The sequence below is a fragment of the Lissotriton helveticus genome, chromosome 2_1 (assembly GCF_964261635.1).
Source record: "Lissotriton helveticus chromosome 2_1, aLisHel1.1, whole genome shotgun sequence".
NCBI classification, from domain to species: Eukaryota; Metazoa; Chordata; class Amphibia; order Caudata; family Salamandridae; genus Lissotriton; species Lissotriton helveticus.
This window is the reverse complement of record NC_136059.1, coordinates 31330330-31353777: the sequence shown is the minus strand read 5'-3', so window position 1 is coordinate 31353777 and position 23448 is coordinate 31330330. Positions and strand designations below refer to the sequence as shown.

General features: G+C 50.2%; 1 protein-coding gene across 2 annotated transcripts in view; it reads left to right on the top strand.

The window, feature by feature from the left end:
* GBA2 (glucosylceramidase beta 2) overlaps positions 1 to 23448 on the top strand; it is a 247491-nt gene that overhangs the window by 117242 nt on the left and 106801 nt on the right. For both annotated transcript variants that reach the window (XM_078674424.1, XM_078674425.1), the window contains exons 2-3: positions 9828 to 9919; positions 20895 to 21010. In XM_078674424.1, the coding sequence (XP_078530550.1) occupies positions 9828 to 9919; positions 20895 to 21010 (208 nt within the window). The remainder of the gene's footprint in view (positions 1 to 9827; positions 9920 to 20894; positions 21011 to 23448) is intronic.

The following is a 23448-nucleotide window of genomic DNA, read 5'->3' as shown; positions in this document are numbered from 1 at the left end:
TGTACTGTCTCACGGCCCGCTGCAGCCTCGTGCTCTTGTACTGTCTCATGGCCCGCTGCGGCCTCGTGCTCTTGTACTGTCTCACGGCCCACTGCCGCCTCATGCTCTCGTACTGTCTCATGGCCCGCTGCCGCCTCATGCTCTCGTACTGTCTCATGGCCCGCTGCCGCCTCATGCTCTTGTACTGTCTCATGGCCCGCTGCTGCCTCATGCTCTTGTACTGTCTCATGGTCCGCTGCGGCCTCGTGCTCTTGTACTGTCTCATGGCCCGCTGCGGCTTCGTGCTCTTGTACTGTCTCATGGCCCGCTGCGGCCTCATGCTCTCGTACTGTCTCATGGCCCGCTGCCGCCTCATGCTCTCGTACTGTCTCATGGCCCGCTGCGGCCTCGTGCTCTTGTACTGTCTCATGGCCCGCTGCTGCCTCATGCTCTTGTACTGTCTCATGGCCCGCTGCGGCCTCGTGCTCTTGTACTGTCTCATGGCCCGCTGCGGCCTCATGCTCTTGTACTGTCTCACGGCCGGCTGCGGCCTCATGCTCTTGTACTGTTTCATGGCCGGCTGCGGCCTCATGCTCTTGTACTGTCTCATGGCCCGCTGCGGCCTCGTGCTCTTGTACTGTCTCACGGCCCGCTGCGGCCTCATGCTCTTGTACTGTCTCATGGCCCGCTGCTGCCTCGTGCTCTTGTACTGTCCCATGGTCCGCTGCGGCCTTGTGCTCTTGTACTGTCTCATGGCCCTCTGCTGCTTCGTGCTATTGTACTGTCTCATGGCCCGCTGCTGCCTCATGCTCTTGTACTGTCTCATGGCCCGCTGCTGCTTCGTGCTCTTGTACTGTCTCATGGCCCGCTGCTGCCTCATGCTCTTGTACTGTCTCATGGCTGCTGCGGTCTCATGCTCTTGTACTGTCTCATGGCCTGCTGCGGCCTCATGCTCTTGTACTGTCTCATGTCCCGCTGCGGCCTCATGCTCTTGTACTGTCTCACGGCCCACTGCGGCCTCATGCTCTTGTACTGTCTTATGTCCCGCTGCGGCCTCATGCTCTTGTACTGTCTCATGGCCCGCTGCGGCCTCATGCTCTTGTACTGTCTCATGGCCCGCTGCTGCCTCGTGCTCTTGTACTGTCCCATGGTCCGCTGCGGCCTTGTGCTCTTGTACTGTCTCATGGCCCGCTGCTGCTTCGTGCTATTGTACTGTCTCATGGCCCGCTGCTGCCTCATGCTCTTGTACTGTCTCATGGCCCGCTGCTGCTTCGTGCTCTTGTACTGTCTCATGGCCCGCTGCTGCCTCATGCTCTTGTACTGTCTCATGGCTGCTGCGGTCTCATGCTCTTGTACTGTCTCATGGCCTGCTGCGGCCTCATGCTCTTGTACTGTCTCATGTCCCGCTGCGGCCTCATGCTCTTGTACTGTCTCACGGCCCACTGCGGCCTCATGCTCTTGTACTGTCTTATGTCCCGCTGCGGCCTCATGCTCTTGTACTGTCTCATGGCCCGCTGCGGCCTCATGCTCTTGTACTCTCTCATGGCCCGCTGCTGCCTCATGCTCTTGTACTGTCTCATGGCCCGCTGCTGCCTCACGCTCTTGTACAGTCTCATGGCCCGCTGCGGCCTCATGCTCTTGTACTGTCTCATGGCCGGCTGCGGCCTCATGCTCTTGTACTGTCTCATGGCCCGCTGCTGCCTCATGCTCTTGTACTGTCTCATGGCTGCTGCGGTCTCATGCTCTTGTACTGTCCCAAGGCCCGCTGCTGCCTCATGCTCTTGTACTGTCTCATGGCCCGCTGCAGCCTCATGCTCTTGTACTGTCTCATGGCCCGCTGCGGCCTCATGCTCTTGTACTGTCTCATGGCCCGCTGCGGCCTCGTGCACTTGTATTGTCTCATGGTCCGCTGCTGCCTCATGCTCTTGTAGTGTCTCAAGGCCCGCTACAGCCTCATGCTCTTGTACTGTCTCATGGCCCGCTGCGGCCTCATGCTCTTGTACTGTCTCATGTCCCGCTGCTGCTTCGTGCTCTTGTACTGTCTCATGACCCGCTGCGGCCTAGTGCTCTTGTAGTGTCTCATGGCCCGCTGCGGCCTCATGCTCTTGTACTGTCTCATGGCCCTCTGCGGCCTCATGCTCTTGTACTGTCTCATGGCCCGCTGCGGCCTCACGCTCTTGTAGTATCTCATGGCCCGCTGCGGCCTCATGCTCTTGTACTGTCTCATGGCCCGCTGCGGCCTCACGCTCTTGTAGTATCTCATGGCCCGCTGCGGCCTCATGCTCTTGTACTGTCTCATGGCCCGCTGCGGCCTCATGCTCTTGTACTGTCTCATGGCCTGCTGCTGCCTCACGCTCTTGTACAGTCTCATGGCCACTGCGGCCTCATGCTCTTGTACTGTCTCATGGCCCGCTGCGGCCTCATGCTCTTGTACTGTCTCATGGCCTGCTTCGGCCTCATGCTCTTGTACTGTCTCATGGCCCGCTGCTGCCTCATGCTCTTGTACTGTCTCATGGCCCGCTGATGCCTCGTGCTCTTGTACTGTCTCATGGCCCGCTGCGGCCTCATGCTCTTGTACTGTCTCATGTCCCGCTGCTGCTTCGTGCTCTTGTACTGTCTCATGGCCCGCTGCTGCTTCGTGCTCTTGTACTGTCTCATGGCCCGCTGCTGCCTCGTGCTCTTGTACTGTCTCATGGCCGCTGCGGTCTCATGCTCTTGTACTGTCTCACGGCCCGCTGCGGCCTCATGCTCTTGTACTGTCTCATGTCCCGCTGCGGCCTCATGCTCTTGTACAGTCTCATGGCCCGCTGCGGCCTCATGCTCTTGTACTGTCTCATGGCCCGCTGCGGCCTCATGCTCTTGTACTGTCTCATGTCCCGCTGCGGCCTCGTGCTCTTGTACTGTCCCATGGTCCGCTGCGGCCTCATGCTCTTGTACTGTCTCATGGCCCGCTGCTGCCTCGTGCTCTTGTACTGTCTCATGGCCCGCTGCGGCCTCATGCTCTTGTACTGTCTCATGTCCCGCTGTGGCCTCGTGCTCTTGTACTGTCTTATGGCCCGCTGCAGCCTTGTGCTCTTGTACTGTCTCATGGCCCGCTGCGGCCTCATGCTCTTGTACTGTCTCATGGCCCTCTGCGGCCTCATGCTCTTGTACTGTCTCAAGGCCTGCTGCTGCCTCATGCTCTTGTACTGTCTCATGGCCCGCTGCGGCCTCATGCTCTTGTACTGTCTCATGGCCCGCTGCGGCCTCACGCTCTTGTAGTATCTCATGGCCCGCTGCGGCCTCATGCTCTTGTACTGTCTCATGGCCCGCTGCGGCCTCATGCTCTTGTACTGTCTCACGGCCCGCTGCGGCCTCATGCTCTTGTACTGTCTCATGGCCCGCTGCTGCCTCGTGCTCTTGTACTGTCTCAAGGCCTGCTGCTGCCTCATGCTCTTGTACTGTCTCATGGCCCGCTGCGGCCTCACGCTCTTGTAGTATCTCATGGCCCGCTGCGGCCTCATGCTCTTGTACTGTCTCATGGCCCGCTGCGGCCTCATGCTCTTGTACTGTCTCATGTCCCGCTGCGGCCTCACGCTCTTGTACGGTCTCATGTCCCGCTGCTGCCTCATGCTCTTGTACTGTCTCATGGCCCGCTGCCGCCTCATGCTCTTGTACTGTCTCATGGCCCGCTGCCGCCTCATGCTCTTGTACTGTCTCATGGCCCGCTGCGGCCTCACGCTCTTGTAGTATCTCATGGCCCGCTGCGGCCTCGTGCTCTTGTACTGTCTCATGGCCCGCTGCCGCCTCATGCTCTTGTACTGTCTCATGGCCCGCTGCGGCCTCACGCTCTTGTAGTATCTCATGGCCCGCTGTGGCCTCGTGCTCTTGTACTGTCTTATGGCCCGCTGCAGCCTTGTGCTCTTGTACTGTCTCATGGCCCGCTGCGGCCTCATGCTCTTGTCCTGTCTCATGGCCCGCTGCGGCCTCATGCTCTTGTACTGTCTCATGGCCCGCTGCGGCCTCGTGCTCTTGTCCTGTCTCATGGTCCGCTGCGGCCTCGTGCTGTGTTCTATGAGGGATCTGAAGTGAGATCGTTGTGTTCACCTTCACTCACAGGAGGTCGGGATTTTTATGTCCACATCCCCGGTCACCAAGGTGTGGTTTGTATAGTTAGAAACGCAAGAGATGCAAGAAGCAAAGAAGCTTCTATGTGTCATGGGTCGATTAAGGACACTTCAGGAGGCTGTCAGAGTATCATCCTGTGGTCTGCCCGGCTCCCAGTGCTCCGGGGACAGGTGTCGGCTGGCACATTAATCTGACACAGTTTTGAATTGTGCAATCTAGATTAGAACCGGACAACACCCAACCGCAGACATCTTCTCGGAGTCTTCTGAATCTGTTTGTTTAGCAGGTGCGCCCTTGAAAGTTAGGCACACATAAGCGTGCATGCCCTTGGGTGCTACAAAATACAGGTAAAGCAAGAGTGTTGCTACAATCAATCATTATTTTGCTCAACTATGCCTCTACAATATCTGTCACTTTTACAAGGTCTTGGGACAGGGATTGACTGTCCCTGTATAAACAAGCACTGCCAAAGCCAGTAGGCCTCGACTCTCAGATGGAAAAGCCCCTGGCTTTGCCAATGCTTATACATGCGTTTGTATCAAGATGCAGACACACATGTCAGTCGTCTTGCAATGGGTTTTCTATTAAAGAAAACCCATTCCATATGAGTAAATGCGGACCTTTCTTTACCATACGTATTTGAATGTTGGCCATTTCCACAATAATAAATGAACTTTTAAAATAATAAGCCATGCCTTGCTCGACCATTTGTGTATATATAGTTTGTTTCAATCCAAAAGTCAGTATATAATTCCAGTTTTTTTGTATGCATGTTTGTGTGTGTGTGTATATATTATATATGTTTATTATATATGAAGATTTCAATAAAAAAACAAAGGTTACAAGGTTAAAGTGACGTCATAGTTGGGTAAATATGTCAGTGACAACACTGATTTTTTTTTAAATGAACCGCTTCGCCGTGGCGCAAATTCCACTGCTGTGCGGCAAAATTTGACGTGTGAGCAGATCAGCCGACGCACACGCCCACCGTGACCTTCCGACGCACGGAAGAGGTTAAAAAGCCACAAAAATTCACCTTGCCCCAGGTGAAATACAATTAAACAGTGGAGAATGTCATGCAGCCCCCGTCCCCGAGCCTTCTTAGGACCGGGACCCCAGCCACAACTTTCTATCCTCTTCTTGTGACTCTCCACACCAACCCCCGATGAGCATAGTCTGTTTACCATCCTTTTGATTGGGTGATCTGTATCTCTCTCCTGCTCACATTCAGGAAACAACTTTTTATTTTTAAGCACTCAATGAGGGCATGTGTTTTCTTGCCCTCTCCAGTGTGTTTTGTCCCCCACCAAATACTCACTACAATATGCTCCATGTTGTTCCCTCCTCCTCACATCCCTAGCTCGTCCTTCATTTTCTCCCACATTTTGTTTTTTTCCCCCCAAGCACACATTCTTTGCTTCCACCCCACTGCATCATTTTCTCTCCCCCATTATCCTGCCACTAGTTGCTCTGTCGCTTCCCCAGTGCCCCAAACGCAAAATGCTTTCCAAATGTTTTTTGTGTTCATGTTTTTTATAAGGGGCCAGCGGCTATTAGCTTTTGGGTCACACCACTTTTAAAAAACTGCTTTAACACGGGCAATATATATTTTTTAAATTATGTATGTCTCCAAGTTGTATCCGCCATCTTGGACCAGTAAGGAAAAAAACATGGATTGAATATTATTGCGCCTGTATCACTCTACAAGTATACTGCACGCACATAGGGAATGATGCAGCTGCTAGCAGCGTTGACCTTTCCAAAAGCAGTGTCCAGGTGCATACATTCCTGTTTACATCATTGCTCCTTTATCCTTTGTTTTCTTTTTTGCCGATGATGCATAGTCCCAGCCGGAAACATTGACAGCCAATAAGTGAAAAAAAAAGCTGAAACCTATTTGTTTTGCCAATGCTTGTTTGACTAGCAGATTTCAAATAAGCATCAATAAAAACAAGCATTTAAAATCCAATAGGTCTCGCGTTTGATTAAGTTAAAGCCATTTGCTTTGCTAATGGTATTGTTTAGCAATGCAAATGGCTTTAAATTAATGAAAGGCAAGACCTAAAATGCTTGTTAATTAATTGCAGTAAAAGAAGCAGAGACGTTAACATTTCTGCCGCACATAATAGATTGGCAGAAAGAGTCCGTTCGTGGAGTTGAGAACATCCGGAAATATATTAAATGACGATTTAAGTAGTAAAAAAACAAACATGTGAGAGTACAGCCTGAATAATACTGATGACCCTGTACCGGGTTCTTGAGCGTGAATCCTGGATTCAATGTCTGTTGTGTAAACAGCACCATGAGACCTGAAAACAACACAGATAGAAAGGTTAATCTTTTTAAAAGTGCAACCGTTTCTTAGAAGAAAAGCTGGGGGCGTGTTTTGAAATAAAATAATACCCTTGCCTGTTTGATATTGCCCATCTAGCATCCACCGTACAAGACCCCAATAGATGTTGTTAAAATAAACTACATTATAACTTTGAGATAAATATGCTCTCAGTTTGATTTGGAAGAAGAAAGCGCTTTGTGGCCTCAACAAGAATAGGAGGCGCTAAATAAATGCAAAAATGCAATACCACAGGTAGATTCTTAAATTGGAAACGTGGTGCTGATGCCTACTGGTGAAAAATGCAGAATCTATTTAAACAAGAACCCACTTGCCCCGGCTCTGTTAATATAGTAGTGGGATCTAAAAGAGGGGCCTGCGGTGGGTGAGGGGAGGGGGGAGGGAAGGTCAGGGGTCTCAGATTTCAAAAGTGAGGTCAGCGGTGGCAAAAGTCGTCTTTTCATAATGAAAGTTGCGCCGTGAGTGTTACAGATTTACAGGTCTGTAACTATTCCCAGCAGAAAGGCGAATTGTATGACACAAAAAAATAAGTTATGTGCCAAGCTGGAGATGGGGCCTCTCTGAAAGCACATTCTGATAGAGATTCTCACGAAAGACTGTAAATATCAAGCTCTCGACATTGCGCAAAGGCAACCGCTTGTTTACATTTGCATCGCGCTTTCACTTTAAGTGAAAGCGCGATGCAAACATAAACAAGCTGTCGCCATTGTGGAAAGGGTTTCTCCTTAAAACGAAGTAGTTACAACAACTAATGAAGGAGAGCGTGTCACACCGCCAGTAAAAGATCCAGTCTACCTGGGCGGGGAAAAAAGTGGACAGAGTGGTAGCCAGGAGGGACCAAAAAGTCTCGCGGACAATCATAACACCCGGTTTAGATAAATTGGTGACGCAAAATGACGCGCACCAATGGAAAATACACGCCGAGCAGAAAGCGAGCTTTTGAAATCGTCTTGATTACAAGAAGCCCTCGCATGGCGAGGGCAGCAAATGCGCGCTGCTAATGCCAGGCGAGACCTAAAAAGGGGAAAACCTCATCTTTTCTTTTGCAGAAACTGCCCCTCAACAGGGTTAAGTCCTAGCAGTGTCCATTGAATTACCTCCTTGTAGCTGGTAGTCTACCGCAGGCAGATTTGGGTAGGAGATACCTGTCGCTTCTTCAATCTGTGCACCTGTGCTCACCATGATTTTATTGCTGTTGTGCCTCCTGGAGCCACTGGCACTTCAGTGCTCCCCTCTCGCCTCACTAACTACTTTGCAGCCCCTCTACTGGTTCTTTGATTCCACACCTCCCCCTCCTTCTCCCTTCTCCTCCATCACCCCTTCTTCTACCACAACCGATGTTCTTTTTCAACGCTGCAGAACACTATCACCTCACTCCATCTTCCAGGAACATCTCCTCCATTCTCCTCTTTACTTCTCTTCCATTTCCATTTTTGTTGGCTACATACCGATACTTCACCCATCACATTCCTCTCCTCTTTCATCCGCATCTCCTTTCTTTTTTCTTCTCCTCTCCTTTTTCTCCTCTCTTTTCTACTTAACCGCATGCGTGCGGGCGGAATTCCACCCGTACGCTGGGTTTTGCGGATTCGCATGTTACGTGACGAGCTGGGCTCGTCATGAGCGTGCGAGGAGGCTACGCCATGACGAGCCCAGCTCGTCATGAGCGTCGAAGGGGTTAATCACTTCTTCTGTCATGTTGCACTTTTTGAAGTATCTCAAGACATAGACTATTTGGCAACTGTGTTGATGGAAGTGGGATCTCCCCCTAAAGTTCTTCATCTATTACATCAGTACTCCCAAAGCTATGTCTTATTGTGTGACCTTTTCAGAGAATCCCACATTGGCCATCATGAGGTCTGAATGCCGCATCCTTTCCTGGTTTTGCTTGCGTGTTTTGTTATGTATCCTCCATCGTGCCTTTAGATATGCATCACGTCTTACAAGCAGTGGCTCCTTTTTGCATGTATCCACTCGCCTACCCACAGATACCTGCTGGCTTTACCAGTGGTTAGTTAACAAATGTGTAGTGTGTAAATGACCATGGGGCACAACCATGCGTTAACGTGGAGTTAGGGTAGCTGTGATCATGCAAAGAGATCATAACGCGCTGCCAGAGCGTATCTTGGTATGGATCATCGTGGTGGTGGGTGAGTTTCTCTTTTAGCTTGGCTTGTCCTTTGCCAGCGGTTCTATTGGAGAGCTGGGACCGGGAGTACAAGTGCTGGCGGTTAAGGATTTCTGCCTTATGATAGAAACCCTTTCTAGGATATGATTTACAATCTCATCACATAATGTTGGAGAGGCACCTCCAGCAGCTGTCCAGAGAGGAGACAGCAGGCTAGCGATCTGGGACTTAAATTTCAAAGAGCGGCAACCTTTACTTAGTAAAACACGGGAAAGCGCTTTAGGCAGTAAGTGGTAAGAGAAAACCCCACAATTGTTCCCTATTAATGCCCACAGAGTCCCTCTTTATAGCTTTGAATCCACCCTTGTTTGTTAGATTGTGGCAGCGGCTTCTGCCCAAGGCAGCGTATTCTCTGCTGCGATCCATTGTCCAAACACTGTAGTTATTCTATGTGGGAATGGGCCACCATGACTCTGTCCATGCATCGAACAGTCTCAGTGAGCAGACATTCCTTATTTAATGTTGGCAACAAAATATAAGAGTGACAAAGAGGTTCATGGCACCCTATCCTAGCTCCTTTTACACCAAGTGTGAATCCAGACAAGGCCTCAGTGAGGTAAAGGCTCCAGAGTTCATCCTTTTCATGAGGACAATCTTCTCTTTTTCGACTCCGCTCTTAGTCTGTAGTGGTGAGTCTGTCTCATTCTTATGGTACACCCTGGTATCAAGTTTTCTCTAGAAATATGTTGAGGCTACTTCACAAAGGAATTCAGGAGTGTGGGACGTAGTACTCCTATTGTAACTTTCCACCTACTCCTGTACTCATTTTCCACCTACTCATGAATGCCTGTGTGGATTGGCCCTTGTGTTGGGGGACGGTAGAGCGCCTGCTTCCTGTTCTACCCTGAACGACTTCATTTGTGTCACTTGTATTTGTAACCTTTAACAGGCATGAATTCTACTGGAAGTTCTTGGTGGCATTGTGAATTGTCTCCCTGCCTCCATCTTGTGTCATGACTCAGTCCAGTTGGATGGATCCTGGAACATATGATGGTTAAGCACTTATGCTGTCCGTGTAAAAGTGTTATGATCGACTTGTAATGATGCTTATTATCGCTCTGAAAATGTTCAAATGTTGCATTCTCTCTTTGGAGGGTCATTCTTTCGGGATGGCTGACCTACATCTTACCTGTTTCTTCTGAGAACCTTCATTATACGGTTCCGTGTCCTAAGTTTTTCCTTGTTTCTCTCATTGCACAGATATCTGTTCTGGTGGATTCGAAAGACCTATGTGGAAAAGAAGGCTCCATTTATTGACATGCTGAATTCCATCCCACTGCGCCAGATCTACGGTAAGGCAGGGGGATCGGGCTGGGACGTACTGACTTATGCGGTCTCTGCGCCCAGTCCTGGTGACTCTTGCTGTTCTAAGGCTGCCTTGTTGCTTCTGTGTGTGATCCTTTCTGAGCTGTGTCCTGTAAGTTTTCCTCTCGCAGCGTTCTGCTGAGGGAGATCATTAACTTACTGTTAAGGCAGGGTCCCCTCTTGCATTGATTTTTGGTGTGGACTCTGCGTGCTGTTGCGCCCAGACGCCGCTCTTGTAGTGCCTGGGTGTAGGGTCATTGGCTGTGCTGTCAGGGACTGGTGCAGACTGCAGCAGGGCTGAGAGATTGCTCTGGATGTCAGAGATGTGATGCAACACGGTGCTGACCACCTTCCACCCATCTCAGTAATCACCCATCTCAGTAATACAGATGATGTGCCTCTTATAGCTACTCTGGGAGGGCTCAAGCAGGACTTCATTCCCCTGGCTGGTTTAGATCACCCAGCCTTCCTTCTTCCTCTGGCACAGGTGGGCATTCTTGACTTGACGTCTGGTGTTAGGAGGCTACGTGAGTCTTGGTAGTCGATGAACTAAGATCTTTTCAGGAAAACAGAAACATGAGATTCTGTGAAGCAAGCAGACTTCATAATCGGAGGCAGTTATATAGGGAAGTTAGAAAGGGGCCTCCTTTGACAAACATCTTAATTCTTTTTGCAGAAAGAAGTTATTCCACTATATCTCCCCCAGACTACTGGGTGATTAGTGACAAAGGAGTAGCAAGCAGTGGTTTCCGGATCCTGTCTCGATCTGGACCTCTGTTCATCTGTGGAGTGGTGTGGCTCACTAGTCAGAGGCGGCAGACTTGGAAGCAGAGAACGGCCTGGGACCAGGGTTCAATTCCCGACGCGGCAGGGTCGTGGACCAGGGTCAGCGGACTCGACAATTCTCGCCTCGGTGCCTACTCTAACCTGGGGTCCCACTCGGCAACTCTGGGCATTAGCTTGCCTCATCTCTACAACGGCCCCCCACAGACGCCGGGGATGCCTGGCTTCACCTTGGGGATTCCCAGTAGGGACCATCCCACAGGGAAAGCCAGGACGGGTTCCCCAGCGGTCTACATCGCTGGGACGCCCCATTGCTGGGGTAGCCATGCGCTTTACAAGACAACATAACATAACATCATGCAGGTATTGGAAATCTGGCACTTGGCCATTGTGCCAGCATTATCCTGGCCAGTATAGGAGTATAACGTAAGGCCACCAGAAGACCCTTTAAATCCTGCTGGCACTCTACATGCTTTGGCTTTTCATCCTTGGCAGGCCGCTCAGTGGACCAGATGAGTTGTTGTATGCTGATGAGGAGCTCAGGCTACATGCTTCTCCATCTTGGACAAATGCTGGATCGATGTGCGTCCATCTCAAATGTGTATCACCCTAACACTTGTGAAGTAACCTGGCCTTGGAGCTACCAATGCTCTAAGCAGGACATTTCTAGCTGTGACTCCCTTTCAGTATGATATACTAAACAAGCATTTGCAATGCAATAGGTCTTGCATTTGCGAGAGTTTAAGGTATTGGCATTGTAAATGACATTACCTTTTATTTATCGGTTTTGAAAACCAACACAAAAATAAAAAACAGCCGCCATTGCTAATGCTGGCGTCCCACCAGTGCTCTTTAAATTTAATTAGGCAAAGAGTTCTCTGGGAGGGCTATTGCAGGCAATATTGAAAAGACACACGTAATAGGTCCAGTCCTGATGGGAGGTTACAAAACACTTACACCAACAAAAAGTAGCAAAGGGTCAATCGAAAGAAAACCACAAACTAAGTATCTGTGTGAAAGAAGAAGGAATTAACTCAACTAATCAACAGGAATCACACCTAGGGTATTCATTCTTTATGAAAAAATTCCCATCAGTCATCGACCGAGAACGCCCTTCATCATCTGGGATCCTTCACTCCATGAAGGCAAGACTGCATACCCACAGCGGATTAGCAGGTGTATAAGCCTAATCTAGCCTGTGAGTCCCAGTGATGTATGTGATATGTAAGGGTGTCAGGTTACAACTGAATAGCAGTGCAAAAGAACGTGGAGAAATCAATAAGTGAAATATGTGTATCAACAAGTAAAATTGGATAGTGAATGGGTGAGAAACTTTAATGTGCACCCCTTCACTCCCAAATCATAAAACGAGTGCGAAAATAGTAGTATAAACAAATGACTACTAGTGAGTGTGTTAGGTCAACATGTTTCTGCAGACTAGACGGAGCCAAAAGGTATCCTGCTGCTTCATCAGGACCATTAACGCTACTGCTAAATGATTTAAGAATACGTATAAAAAAGTGTAATATCACCTGATTGTGATTTAGATCAACCTTCTCCTGACTTTGTGGCAGGAGAGAACAACTCCACCTCACCTGGCTGCAGCGCAGGTAATGGGAGCACCGCTCTTCCCGTCGGTACTCCAGACGTCCCTCCACCTCCTCAACAGGAGGTGGAGGGACGTCTGGAGTACCTGGGGTGTCAATTAACGATGAAAGAACAATGGTGCCTGTTGGCAACAAAATGTCATGGAAATAAAGTGATCATTTGTTTTTATGATTGAATAATCATGTATATTTACAGATTTTCATCTAACGATGCATCACAATGTACAGTTAGGTGGAAAAGTGTCTCTGCTTGGTTCCCAAAGGAGTGAAATAGAGAAGTAGTTCTGTATCACAAATCTTTTTCAGTAGATGACACAAAGACCTTTGCAAACTAAATACTGAATGTCCTTGGATTCGCCTAATTAGTCAACGGCGTTTCGATCCATATTGATGGTGGAATCATCATCAGGACTCTTAATAAATAAGCCAGAGCAGACACTATATGTAATATGGAGGCTGGAAAAGAGGGAAAGGGTAACATAGAAAAAAGGAAACATGATACAAGTCATGTACATAGGCACATATATACAATCAACCATCATAATATACAACCACTTGAGAGCATGTAACAAAATCAGTAAATACCAACTACCAACAAATTGCTGTGGGAGATCTATAAAGAATAAAGGGAAAGAACTAATGGGCATGTTAAATTACTGCCAGGGCAGGGGATTCACAAAAGCGTACACAAATAAATTGCTGAAATAGGAAAGTGTTTTGGCTCGGTTGAAGTGCTGGTCTGAAAAGGGCAGGATGAATAAGGACACAATGCTCTGGGTGAAACAATTCCAGTTAAGGACCAAGGGAAAGCCTGTGGAGATGGCAGGGGTGCTTAGAAGGCCACCTCAAGGGAGGTGATCTACCTGAACAGGCCGCCACGGAGGGAGCACCAGAGTGAAACAAAATGAAACTGCGGCGACTAGCAGTGCTGGGCGGGGCACGGTCTCAGTGGTCATCTCCCAAGAGGAGAAACCAACAATGTGACAAAGAGGCTTCTCGGCCATTACGCCACAGTTGAGTGGTTAAATAGCGGCGGCCATGATAAATGGTAAACAAAGAAAGAGGGTTACACTCCGATACCACGGTCTCAGAGTGGTGGACATCTTAGTGTTACAGAGGCAAGGTAGTGAAAACAAGGTGTAAGCAACAATTGTGGTTCAGTGTTAAAACCAGGGAAAATCGAACAAAGGGAATATTAAAAACAAACTGTAAGATGAAACTAAACCAACTGTGATTTAATAGAGACTCCCATTATTGGTGTACAGTTGGTAAAGGGAGAACAGAAATATATTTCCAACTGATAGTAAAATGCTATCAGAAGCCCTTTAGGCAGACACAATTCCACTAGGACTTAAAGCAAAAAATATGTCAGGTGTCATCACTGAGGATAAGAAATATAGGATGGGTTTTAGTCTCATTGGAGTCACATGCTCAAGACAATGGCTGGTCTTGGGCACCAACACCGTTCTAGAGCACTCCAGACATTTACTAGAAGAAATCAAGGATTTAGAAACACCGATCAGAGGTTTGGATCTGATAACTGATGTTAGCAGAATTGCAGATCAAGATGGAACTAGCGATACTTCCAAGAACTGCCTCCAACTAGCCAATAGTGAACACTATAGAAAATTCTCAAAGGACGCCTCCAAGGAGGAGTGAGGAGGAAAACTTCAGAGTTGCCCTTGGAGGGGAGAAATTCGGTTTTGTGAGCTAAAATTAAAATCTCTTTTCTAACTGCTAAAACACATGTACTTTGGTGCCTTAGACTGTTCCTAAAATTCGTAATAATAGAGACTCTCGTCCTGGTGGACCAGTTGTGTCTGGCTGCAGGTCTGTATTAGAACCAGCTGGTGAATATGTAGATTTCCTTATTAAAGGATTTCCTGCTCACAAACAGTTACTTGAGGGATAGTATGGACTTTATTAACTTAGTCGAGGATCAGCTTTTTGATGTGACCACTTTTCTAATGGTGACTTTAGGCCTAGTCACAGTACAGGATTATCCCTCCAGACAGTGGTAAAGAGGTCATCTGTAAGCACCTCAATACAAGACCTGGACAACATGATTTTAATGGTATGTTCCCAGAAGGACCCTACGCTCTACGGGAGCAAAAAAAGTGATAGTTCCCCCAGTCAAAAAAGCGAGCTGGGAGGAGCCTGGCTAGCTGCCGAGGAGAATGGTCGTGCTCTGAGGCGGCTCCTCAGCCATACGGCCAAACGACCTCCAAACCTCCGCTAGTGCTGTTGCCTGGCGCGGGGTTGATCAACCATCTGTCTGCACTCCTTCTGCGGCCCCCGGCTGACCTCTGGAGCCTCCTGAGCAGCCGGCATCGCCGTGAACGGGTCCCGACGGCCGGAGCCCATCTGCCCAAGATGGCGACCGCCGCTTAAGCAGTGCCTGAGTGCCCACTACGGAGCGGCTCCGGCCCGCGCCCTATCTCCGGCGCCTCCTAATAACCTGGTCGAGTGTCACAGAAGCGATTCCCAGCAGCTCCAGCCTAGTTTCGGCCCACTGGCTCCCGCGGGTGAGGGGCGGGACGACCCGTATTGGCCTCCCCCACCCGCCAGGCTCCAACGTCTAGGCGAGTCCCCGGCTTGGGCCTAGTGCCGGCAACAAGAACAGACTCCCGGCTCTGATTGCTTTGGACTTCCCCACGCCGAGGCACCCGGTCTCGCTCCACAACTGACGGCCTACCTCTGGCCCAGACCCGGAGGGTCTCGACGGGGACGAGTTGCTGCACCGGGGGGGGGGGCAGCCGTGACGCTGTAAGTGGACTTCCTGAGGCCTGGTGAGACGCTCCCCTTCCTCCCCACCCCCCTCGACTCCTGCATACCACGGCTTCAACGATCGGCTGGACAGACTACTGGAAGCTCCGAGGCGGCCCCCGTGATTGACCTGACTGGACGCCTGCTGCTGGCCCACGCTCAGCCTGTCGCCTCCGTGGTGGGGGGTCCTGCTGATTCCCTACTCCTCACTGACATCTTGCTCCACGGGGCACTGCCAGTCAGACCTTGGAAGTTGCGACCCCCTCCTCGACCACAGCTTTTCGAGTGCAGACCACGCTCCTTTGCCTCCTCCAAGTTTCTCAGTGAGGGGCTCCTCCCCCCCACCCCCCAACTCTCCTCTATTCCATCAGGATTGCCCCCGTGCCTCCCTTGCCACATCCTCCAGCGGGGTCTGCAACGACGATGGCCTCCAACAAAGGTACTCGACCCCCCCAACCAAAGGCAAATCAATAAACTGTTGTGGGGCCGCCGGAAAGTCAAGACCTGTTCGCGGACACTGTGCAGGAAGAGTAACGCCGAACACCCCAAATTGGATTGAACAGTTCAGCCGCTCCTCTACGAGCTGCTATGCTCTCCACTATGGCGGTCTGACTCCGCTATCAGACTGACGGTGTAAATCAGACCATCTTCCTCAGAATCTCACTGGCCTGAAGCACAATCCACTTTTTACCTCATCTACGTTCCGACTTCTATGTATCCTTTGTGCTTTTTCCTCCACCGGGTCCCCATACCCGTTGTTGTTGCTCGACCTAGTCATATCGCTGTTGAACTCCTCCTGCTTGTGAGAGGGTCTCCCTCTCGGAGCCCACAATGAGGGAGGGCACTTGGCCCCGGGGGTCGTTCCACAGGTGCTGTGGAGTACTGATCGGTAAGCCTGCAGTCATCGGAACTGGTTATATATATTGCTTCCCCCTATCAAGTGGTTTGCTGAATCCTCAATGATAGACTGAGCGGCGCTCTCTGGTGGGGTCCCTTAGCTCACACTAGACACCTTGAGACCCCGGGCACAGGATTGGCTCCCGTCTAAATCTTATCAATGACTTCTACCATGTGAATGCTTTTGTTTATGTTAGTTGTTTACGTGCACTAGATAACGTCATCCTACTATTGGCCGATGAGGGCATCCTTGGCTCTCCACACTCCTCTCTAATGTTCGGGGGGCGACAGGCACTCTGCCTAGTTGGGGAGTGGATAGTTCTAAGTCCGCGGGCAGGGACGCAGGGTGGGGGGTTGTTGGGGGGGTAACAGCAGGGGGGGAGGGACTGGGAGGGATGGGAAATGTTGGGAAGTTGAAGTCGAGACTACTAGGGTCTCTGTTCTTGTTCTTGCTTATTCATTGTAGAGGATTCTGGATCGTACCGGCGAGTTTTCACGGTTGGCCCCGCTTCTATGCTACCTTACACCATCACGGTCTGCATATTACTCGCACTTCGGCCCTGCTGGGCCCCTACCAGACTCTAGGGTGACCCACTCCCCTGGAATCCTATCCACCACACACCGTCCATCCGTGCACATTCTCACTTGTTTAGACCGGCATGATACCCTCTTCGATAACGTCCCTGACCATTATGACGAGGAACGTTAATGGTCTTGGCAATAAGATAAAAAGGGGGGTGGTAATGCAATATCTTAAACGCTGCTCTCCAGACCTGGTCCTCCTCCAAGAGACGCATCTCATGGGTAATGCATGCCGTGCGCTGAACCGAGGCGGCTATAAATTGCTTGTGCATGCCGGTTTCACCTCCGGATCTAGGGGCACCGGTATTCTGGTGCGCAAGAGTGTGGCCCTGACATGCACAAAAACGCGGGCTGATCCCTTCGGTCGATATGCAGCGATAGAGGCCACCTGGGAAGGCAAACCACTGAATATTGTTTCAGTCTACATCCCTCCAGCCCTGGGCACTGCTGCACTCCAGACCATGCAACACCTACTGCTCGATCTTCCACAGGGACCCCTGCTCATTGGGGGGGATTTTAATATGACAATGGACGATGCCGTAGACGGACACCCCCACCGTCCCTCACACAAGTCCTGTTCAGACCTATCTAACTTTGCACACTTGATGGGGCTCGAGGACCTTTGGCGCCGCTCTCACCCTCGCACGTCCTACTATATGCACTACTCCAACGCTCACAATAGCAGCTCTCGTATAGACTACTTATTCCCACCCACTACTGATTTACAATTCTTCCGCCATCCGGAGAGGCTCCCCAGAGGGATCTCCGACCACTCCCCCCTCACGATACAATTCACACATCACCGCCCGAGGGTGCGCGGTCCCATTATAATCGCGCCCTGGCTCTTAAAAATCCCTGACATACACGATAGCCTGCTTGCACACACCGAGTACTACTTCGCCGAAAATTTGGGGTCTGTACCTTCGGCCACAACAATATGGCAGGCATACAAAGCAGTAATCAAAGGTTCAGCGCTAGCCCTTAAGACCGGTTACCTCCGTAAACAAAATGAACAATTGTTACATATAGAGGCAGACTTGCTTAACCTGGAATCCCTCCACAACGCGCACCCCACAGACGAGATATCGGCCCGCCTGCAAGCGAAACAAATAGAGTATAGGGCACTGGCCCTTGAAAAAGCGCTAGCCAAACTCCTCAAAATCCGCCACCGGGTTTATGAGCTGGCGGACAGAGCGGGTAAGATGATCGCCTGGCTTGAGAAACGTTGGATCCCGGAATTAACCCTTCCAGACCGCTCTACTGTCACGGACCCGAGCGAAATAGCAGAGGCTTTTGCCACCCACTTGGGGGGGGGGGTCTATACCGCCAGAGCCCACTATGGTGGGGAGGAATCCAAATTACTCTTAGCCGAAATGAGCCTCCCCACTCTCTCTGAGTCCGAGATGCAGGAGCTCGAGGCTGACCTCACAACTGAGGAAGTTCGAAATGCCTTATTCTCTGTTAACTCCGGCAAGGGGCCCCAATGGCGTCCCTATTGAGTTCCTGAAGGGCATGGCGAGCGAGATCCTTCCGCATCTCAAAGCGATGTTCGAGGACAACTGCGGCATAGGCTGCTTGCCGCAAGACCAGAGATTGGCCTCGATCGTGGTTATCCGTAAGCCTAATAAGCCGGCTGCTGACTGCAGCTCTTACCGACCTATCTCTCTCATTAACGCTGAAGTAAAGGTCCTTGCCAAGCTCCTAGCCACTAGACTCATGACCGTTCTCCCCGCCCTGATACACGAAGATCAGTCGGTCTTCCTCCCAGGTCGCAACACTGCGCTCAATCTCCGCCGTGTCCATAATGTCATGAGTAGGATACCACACCTCCGGGAAGACGCAGTTATCCTTTCCCTGGACGCAACACTTACCTTCGATTCTATCGAATGGTCCTACCTCTTTGAAGTACTCCCTCGTTTTGGTTTTGGCCTTAAATTTATACGGGGGGTTCGGCTACTCTACACCGATCTCTGGGGGCAGGTCTATGTCAACGGTCATACTTCCAGGCGCTTTCCCCTTCACAGAGGTACAAGGCAGGGGTGCCCGCTATCCCCTTTGCTGTTCACCCTCACGCTGGAACCCCTAGCTCACTGGATTAGAACCGATAATTCTATCCGAGGCTTCCGATGGAGTGCTGACATAGTCGATAAGATTTCGCTATACGCAGACGACATTCTAATATATCTCTCCTCCCCCAGGTCCTCCCTAAACAGTCTGCTACACGTGATTACTAACTTTGGCAAATACTCTGGCTTCTCCATTAACTGGTCGAAATCAGTGCTATATGTTCTCCATGGTCCACCCCCCCTCTCCCGAGAGGCTACTCAGTCGAAATTGCCCAAGATGGTTTTAAATATTTGGGGATTTTTGTCACCCCGGACCCCCACCTGTTCCATGACCGCAACCTTAAAGGCCCACTCCAGAGACTCCATACAGACGTATCACATTGGAGGTCGCTTCCCCTTTCTCTCCCCGGCAGAGCCGCCCTATTTAAAATGCTTGCGCTCCCTCGGTTCCTCTATGCTCTACAAAACTGTCCGTTTCCGATACCAGACTCCTACTTTAATTTGATCGAAGGCGACCTCCTCTTCCTTCTGTGGGATGGCGGCTCCCCCCGCATTGCCCTCATCTCTCTCACGCAAGGATGGTATCACCCTCCCTAACATCCGTCTCTACTATTGGGCAACCAAATTGGTCGCCACCAATTCATGGATCTACAGCACACCTACAAACCCTGCCTTCCACTTGGAAAAATACCAGACAAGCTGTGGCGGTTACCTCGAAGCTCTATACGGCAAACACTCCCGTACTCGTTATATAGGCCCAATGTCCCACACGCTATCCAAATGGCACCGCGCAAACAAGCGGCTCGGGTGGGCTGACACCTTCACGCTATCCACCCCACTCTGGACCTCGTACAGACTAGGCACCCTTTGTCATTGTAGTGGCTTTGATAAATGGGACACAATAGGCATATCCACTATTGGCGACTTACTCCGCAGGGGCACACTACTGACGTTCAAAGACCTCCAAAACACATACAACCTGGCGACTTCTGAGACCTTCCGCTACCTCCAAATTAAACACGCCATACTCTCCAACATCCCAGATCTCGCCTCCCTACCACAATCCTCACCCCTCGAGGATAGACTCTTGTCCGAACCCCTTCAAGCTAAGGCGATCTCACACACGTACCGTAAATTGTGCAACAACATGCCAAATTATTTTCACCTCCTCCGGGCCAAGTGGCAGACTGACATTGGCAATATGGAGGATGCGGAATGGCAGTCTGCATTGATGTCCCCGCGAGAGTCGGCCATTAATCATAGATTCCGCTCGATACAATTGAAAATATTACACAGGACTTACATGTCGGGTCCCCTCTTAGCCAAAATAGGCCGACGTCCATCTGACCTTTGCCTCCGTCAATGTGGCTCTACGGGCACTTCTATCATATCCTGTGGGAATGCCCGGCAGTCCAAGACCTTTGGAACCGCGCTGTCCTGAAAATGACTGATGCCCTCGGGAAACCGGTCCCTCTGTCTCCCAAATGTGCGCTTCAAGGTTCACCCCCCCCCTGTTGCTAAAGTTCCGTCATTGGATCAATCGTAAGAAAGTAAATAAAAATGACTATTTTATTTCCATGACATTAGGGGCCATTGTTCTTTCTTCACTTCCAGTATGTTGCATCCGTAATCAAAGTGAATTTGAAGATTTTTGACAATCCTGCCGACTGCCATCCTGTTTGACAATTGATTAACCCACTTTGGGAAAGTGGCTGTCCTTCCTCTGGCATCAGATTAATAGAACTATGCTACTCATTCTAAAAGTACCCCTGGTGTTCATAACACATGTACAAACATGTTAGTGCATAGGCCCACAGTACAGAAAATCAAACAAGGTAGTAATATAGACTTATTTGAGCTTTAAACTTATAACCACCTGGTCTCTGGTTTGGTGATCAGCTTTTGTTTTTGGCTTAACTTTACAGTTGGTGAATGTTTCTTTAACTAAACATAGATGTGGGATCTTATCACTCACCTTGGAGGAAGGGTGCTTCTCTGTTGCCAACAAACCATCCTCTGTAACAGAGTACCACCTTTGAGCCCGAGAGCCTCGTTCACTAGCAAGTCTCCTACTTCACCTGAGCCTAGTGCGCTGTCTTCTCATAGCTCTCTGGGAAGTGTGTCTTGTTAAGACTGCACATGGTGTAGATTAAGTCATTTCCATAACAAAGAGGTTCTTCATTCCTTCCCCTTTCCTTTTCTTTTAACATTCAGGCCACTTTTCCTTCCTAAGCGGTGTTCTTTTGTGTCTACTCTTCTAGGAGCCCCGCTGGGCGGGTTTGGGGGAGGCACGATCACCCGTGGCTGGCGGGGAGAGTTCTGTCGATGGCAGCTCAGTCCAGGAATATATCATTACGAAACAGTCATAGAAGATCAGGTAAGGATATGGTTCCCCACCCTCTATGATACCCATTGTATATACTTTATGCTTTGCCACCAACTACCTGCTTAAGTCTGCATAGGAGAACTCCTAGTGTATGCGATATCCTGTGACTGACCACATTCCTTCCATGTTACGAATCCATGAACTCCTCATTCGTTAAAGCTAAAGCTGCCACTTCAAAAATGCTGCTCTTTTCATTAGAGCCAGGGCCTCAGCAGGATTTTGTACGATACGCTCAAATCCCTGCTACTGCGTTAATCCTTATATTCAGCGATTCTACACCATTCCCTTCAGCCAGCGCTCTTACTTTACACTTTACCAGGCAGCTTCCTGTGCCTTCCCAGCTGTAGAGCCTAGTCTTACTTTACACCTTACAGGGAGCTTCCTTTGCCTTCCCAGCACTAGAGCCGTGTCTCTTACTTTACAGGCAGCTTCCTGTGCCTTCCCAGCCGTAAAGCCGAGTTTCTTACTTTACACTTTACAGGCAGCTTCCTGTGCCTTCCCAGCCGTAAAGCCGAGTCTCTTACTTTACACTTTACAGGCAGCTTCCTGTGCCTTCCCAGCTGTAGAGCGTAGACTTACTTTACACCTTACAGGTAGCTTCCTGTGCCTTCCCAGCCCTAGAGCTGTGTCTCTTATTTTACACTTTACAGACTGCTTCATGTGCCTTCCCAGCCTACCAGCCTTAGAGCCGGTTGTTTTACTTTACACTTCACAGACAGCTTCCTGTGCCTTCCGAGCCCTAGAGCCGAGTCTCTTACTTTACAGGCAGCTTCCTGTGCCTTCCCAGCCGTAAAGCCAAGTCTCTTACTTTACACTTTACAGGCAGCTTCCTGTGCCTTCCCAGTTGTAGAGCGTAGACTTACTTTACACCTTACAGGTAGCTTCCTGTGCCTTCCCAGCCCTAGAGCTGTCTCTCTTACTTTACACTTTACAGACCGCTTCATGTGCCTTCCCAGCCTACCAGCCTTAGAGCCGGTTGTCTTACTTTACACTTTACAGGCAGCTTCCTGTGCCTTCCGAGCCCTGGAGCTGAGTCTCTTACTTTACACTTCACAGGCAGCTTCCTGTGCCTTCCGAGCCCTGGAGCTGAGTCTCTTACTTTACACTACAGGCAGCTTCCTGTTTCTTCCCAGCCCTAGAGCCGAGTCTCTTACTGTATACTGTATGGCCAACTCTCCTGCGCCATCCTCAACCGCCAGTCCTAAAGCCGAGTTTAGGAAGCTGGCGTTCTAGAGGATGCTGCCACTAGGTGGTTATACCGTGCATAGAGTTCAGGGGTTCCCCAAAAATGTACAGGGCTCAATGCAAAACCCAAATTGCTCTATTAATGGTAGTGTGGGCGAGCTGTCTTAGGCTTGACACAGAGGAGTGTAAGACACTTATTGCTCAACATTGATCAACAATGGAGACATGACTCAAAAAGTAGAGCCACTGAAATTTTATACAAATATCTGAATAGTTCAATGTTATCCTATGGAGGAAAACAATCATGCTGATCCACAGGTAAGTATCACACTTACATTTCTTCTAGACCAAAGGTCAGCAAGGGGCAAGGGTCAGGTGAGTTCCAAAACTGCACCACCAGTGGCACAGGGCCGGCCGGGTGGACAGGTCAAAATCGGAGTTTGTCCCTTTCGCCCTAATGCATTTAAAAAGAGACTGGGGTTGCTCGGAGCCACACTGCTTGCAGTTAAGTAACTCATTTGCAGGGGCCAAGCTTTAGGATTTAGAGCAAGCACGGGGGCACAGATCAGCACCAAACATACACAATCAGCGGCACAGAGGCGGCCGGGTTCAGGGTGCAAATTTGACGTCGGGGGCCCAGTGCTCGTTAATGGAGACTTTGCTTTTGACAAACAGGCTGCAGGATTCGGAGGTTGCAGGAGGGAGACCAATTAATAGAGGTAAGAAGAGATGTAGGGGGTCATTGGGGCACTGTTGATTCGGCTCACCAAGGCCCAGGGGCTTCAGGTGCAGGGGTGCTTTTAGATGTTGGAGCCTTCTTACGGGAGCCGCTCTCGGTCAGGAGGATCCTCTGGATTCAGGTTGCAGAGAACGTTGTGGTGTCCAGGAGCGGTCAGCCAAAGCTGGACTTGAGGCCCGGATCGCTGGGGAACGTGTCCTGGGTCGATGGGCCACCTGTACATGGGTTGGAGACATCAGGTGCAGAGTGAGCTGTACTCGTGGGTCCACAGGCACCGGAGTCCTTTTATCTCGTTTCTGGTAGTTGCTGGCTTCAGGACAGGCGTTGTCTTCTTGCATGGTCTTGGAAGCTGGAGACAGGCCTAGTAGTGTTCAGGCTTTGCTTCACGTCGTCGTCGTCGTCTTTGTTCTTCTTCATACGTTGCATATAACTTGTTTCTAGGTCTGGAAACATTTAACGTGGAGTTTTAGGGGAGTAGCAGGTAGGACCAATGTGCATCTTACCA